The sequence below is a fragment of the Penaeus vannamei genome, chromosome 15 (genome assembly GCF_042767895.1).
Source record: "Penaeus vannamei isolate JL-2024 chromosome 15, ASM4276789v1, whole genome shotgun sequence".
NCBI lineage: Eukaryota > Metazoa > Arthropoda > Malacostraca > Decapoda > Penaeidae > Penaeus > Penaeus vannamei.
Genome location: NC_091563.1, coordinates 31455396 through 31457895, shown reverse-complemented (window position 1 = coordinate 31457895; position 2500 = coordinate 31455396). Strand labels below are relative to the sequence as shown.

The 2500-nt window shown below is 43.0% G+C and overlaps 1 protein-coding gene across 3 annotated transcripts in view; it reads right to left on the bottom strand.

Annotated features, from left to right (window-relative positions):
* Nucleotides 1–2500, bottom strand: part of LOC113823881 (uncharacterized) — a gene marked incomplete at its 5' end in the record, with an annotated part of 21090 nt that overhangs the window by 5319 nt on the left and 13271 nt on the right. For all 3 annotated transcript variants that reach the window (XM_070130649.1, XM_070130650.1, XM_070130651.1), the window contains 2 exon segments: nucleotides 1–75; nucleotides 1868–2129. The exon segment at nucleotides 1–75 is cut by the window's left edge and continues 63 nt beyond it. In XM_070130649.1, the coding sequence (XP_069986750.1) occupies nucleotides 1–75; nucleotides 1868–2129 (337 nt within the window).

Below are 2500 nucleotides of genomic sequence, written 5' to 3'. Positions count from 1 at the left end.
TGTAGCGCCCGGACACATCGTCTCTGGGCACGCATTCGGACACGCCCTCGGGACACGGGGAGTCCTCGCACGGGTCTGTGGGTGGGGGGGAGAGAGGGGAAGACGTGGGGATGATAAATGGATGGAGAGAGAGAGAGAGAGAGAGAGAGAGAGAGAGAGAGAGAGAGAGAGAGAGAGAGAGAGAGAGAGAGAGAGAGTATCAGAGAAACGAGAGAGAGAGAGAGTATCAGAGAAACGAGAGAGACAGACAGACAGACAGACACAGAGACGGAGACAGAGAGAGAGAGTGAGATAATGAGAGAGAGAGAGAGAAAGGGGGAGGGGGAGAGAGAGAGAGGCAGACAGACAAACAAAAATATATAGAGACAGACAAACAGAGACAGAAACATTTTAATTTTTTATATTTGGTTTAATCCCATTTGTTGCAATCATGTGGGATAGACGCAGGTTAGCACTAACCAGCAGGCAGACAGACAAATAAATAGAGGCAGACAGAAAGATAAACAGAGACAGAGGCAGAAGCAGAGACAATGACTGGGAAAACTTCCAGATAGAAATGAAAGCTCACAATAAGCCTTAAAAAATCAACACCTATATCTTTAAACCTCAGACGCCGGTCAGTCGATATACTAACACTCAAAATACAAAAAACCTTTTAGTTTAATCTCCCTTGACGTATGTATACCGGGTTTTCTCATTACATTTTTTCAATTACAGGATGGATAGATTAATTAATGTAATGCGAGGCGCGATCGTGAATATTTTCCATGAATTAATAAAATAGAGTTTTTTTCTTCCATCCTGAAAGATAAATGTCACTAATCCATGCGCACTGAAACAGGTCTCAACGTTATTTAAAGCTGACGTTTTACAGCGTTCATCGGGAAACACATTTATTGCTGTGTCTGTAACATTACTAAACAGTATTTCTGCCAAAATGACATGATGGATTCTTGAGTCCTGTCTTCTAGGCTAACTCCATGGTAACGTGATCTGACTTTCGTTATCATTAGATGAAGTTCTAGTCTAACCTCTAGTCTATAGGAATAAAGCTGGATGTCTCACAAAGGCTAATATAAGTTGACATATTTTTTTATCTATGTGTCAAAGGGATTCTCTCGTTTCTAAATTGCAGGATTACAAGATGGTGCACTAATTAAACTCCAAGACTAACTAAATAGAGTCTTGAATTTACCTTTAAGACTGTCATGTGGAATTACTTCTCATTCTGATACCAGAGTAATACAGCCACGTGTCTAATATAAGCTATAACCCAAGAATATCATATCAAAGCTTTCATTCTACCATGTGGTCCTTTCTGCAGCCCCCCCCCCCTTTCCGCCCCTCCACCACCGACTCACATAAATCTACTGCAGTTGCATCTTCATCGTTTATATGAATTTATGCTGCAAAGGGGACTTTAAACGGATGCTATGGGGTGTAAAGTTGGCACGACGTGTTCGTAAATTTTTGTCACCGGTGAGTCTGTTTCTCCCTTGGGAACTTCCCCGACACCCCAGTTTGGGATCCAGTGCCTTACGTTAAGGTGGCGCCTCCCACTGTCCTATACTAACGGATTGGAGTCTTTTATTGGCCTACACTGATGGGATGACGTCCCTCACCGCCCTACACTAACAAAATTGAGTCCTTCAATGTCCTACTCTTATGGGATGGAGTCCTTCCTTCTCCTACAGTAACAAGATAGTCCTTCCCTTTCCTACACTAACAAGTAGGAGTCCTTCATTGCCATAAACTAACAGGATAGAGTCCTTTATTGCCCTACACTAACAAGATGGATTCCCCCCCCCTCCCTGCACTAACAAGGAGTCCTTCACCGTCTCACACTAACGACGTGGAGTCCTCTCACCTTTAACCTTGACCGCCATGGACTCCCTCTCCACCACCAGTCCCCCGGGGAGGACGCAGGTGGAGGGCGTGTCCGTGGAGTTCATGCATTGACCTCTCAGTGCCTGGTTGACCTCGCCGGTCATGTTGGGTCGGGGGGCCATGACCAGGAAGTCCACGCGGTAGGCTGTGGTGGCGTCAGAGCGCGTGGTGGCGGAGCGTCTGGTGGCAGCCGGTGTCACGCTCAGGATCTCCGTGTTGTCCGCGCCGAAGATCGTTCCTAGCTGTTGGAAGTGATGGCTAGTAGAATTATGGGATTTCATTAGATTACGTGTTTTTATTAGATATTTATTTAATTAGTGCTGTCATTACAAGCAGGAAAATGGATTGGATTTTTTTTTCTTCTGAATATTGAATCATTGATGATGTTATTTTTACTTTTTTTTCATTGGGAATAATCTGAGGCGCATTTTCTTTGAAATGGGATTTATTCAGGGAAAATTCCATTTTGATCTTGAACCTTAAAAAAATCGAAATAAAAAATCTAACGGAAACTTAAAGTAAAATAGATGTATAACTAAATAAACTTTTCAAACTTTTTCCAAAAAGACCATAACAAAACAGAATAAAACCACCAAAACACATTACAAACAAC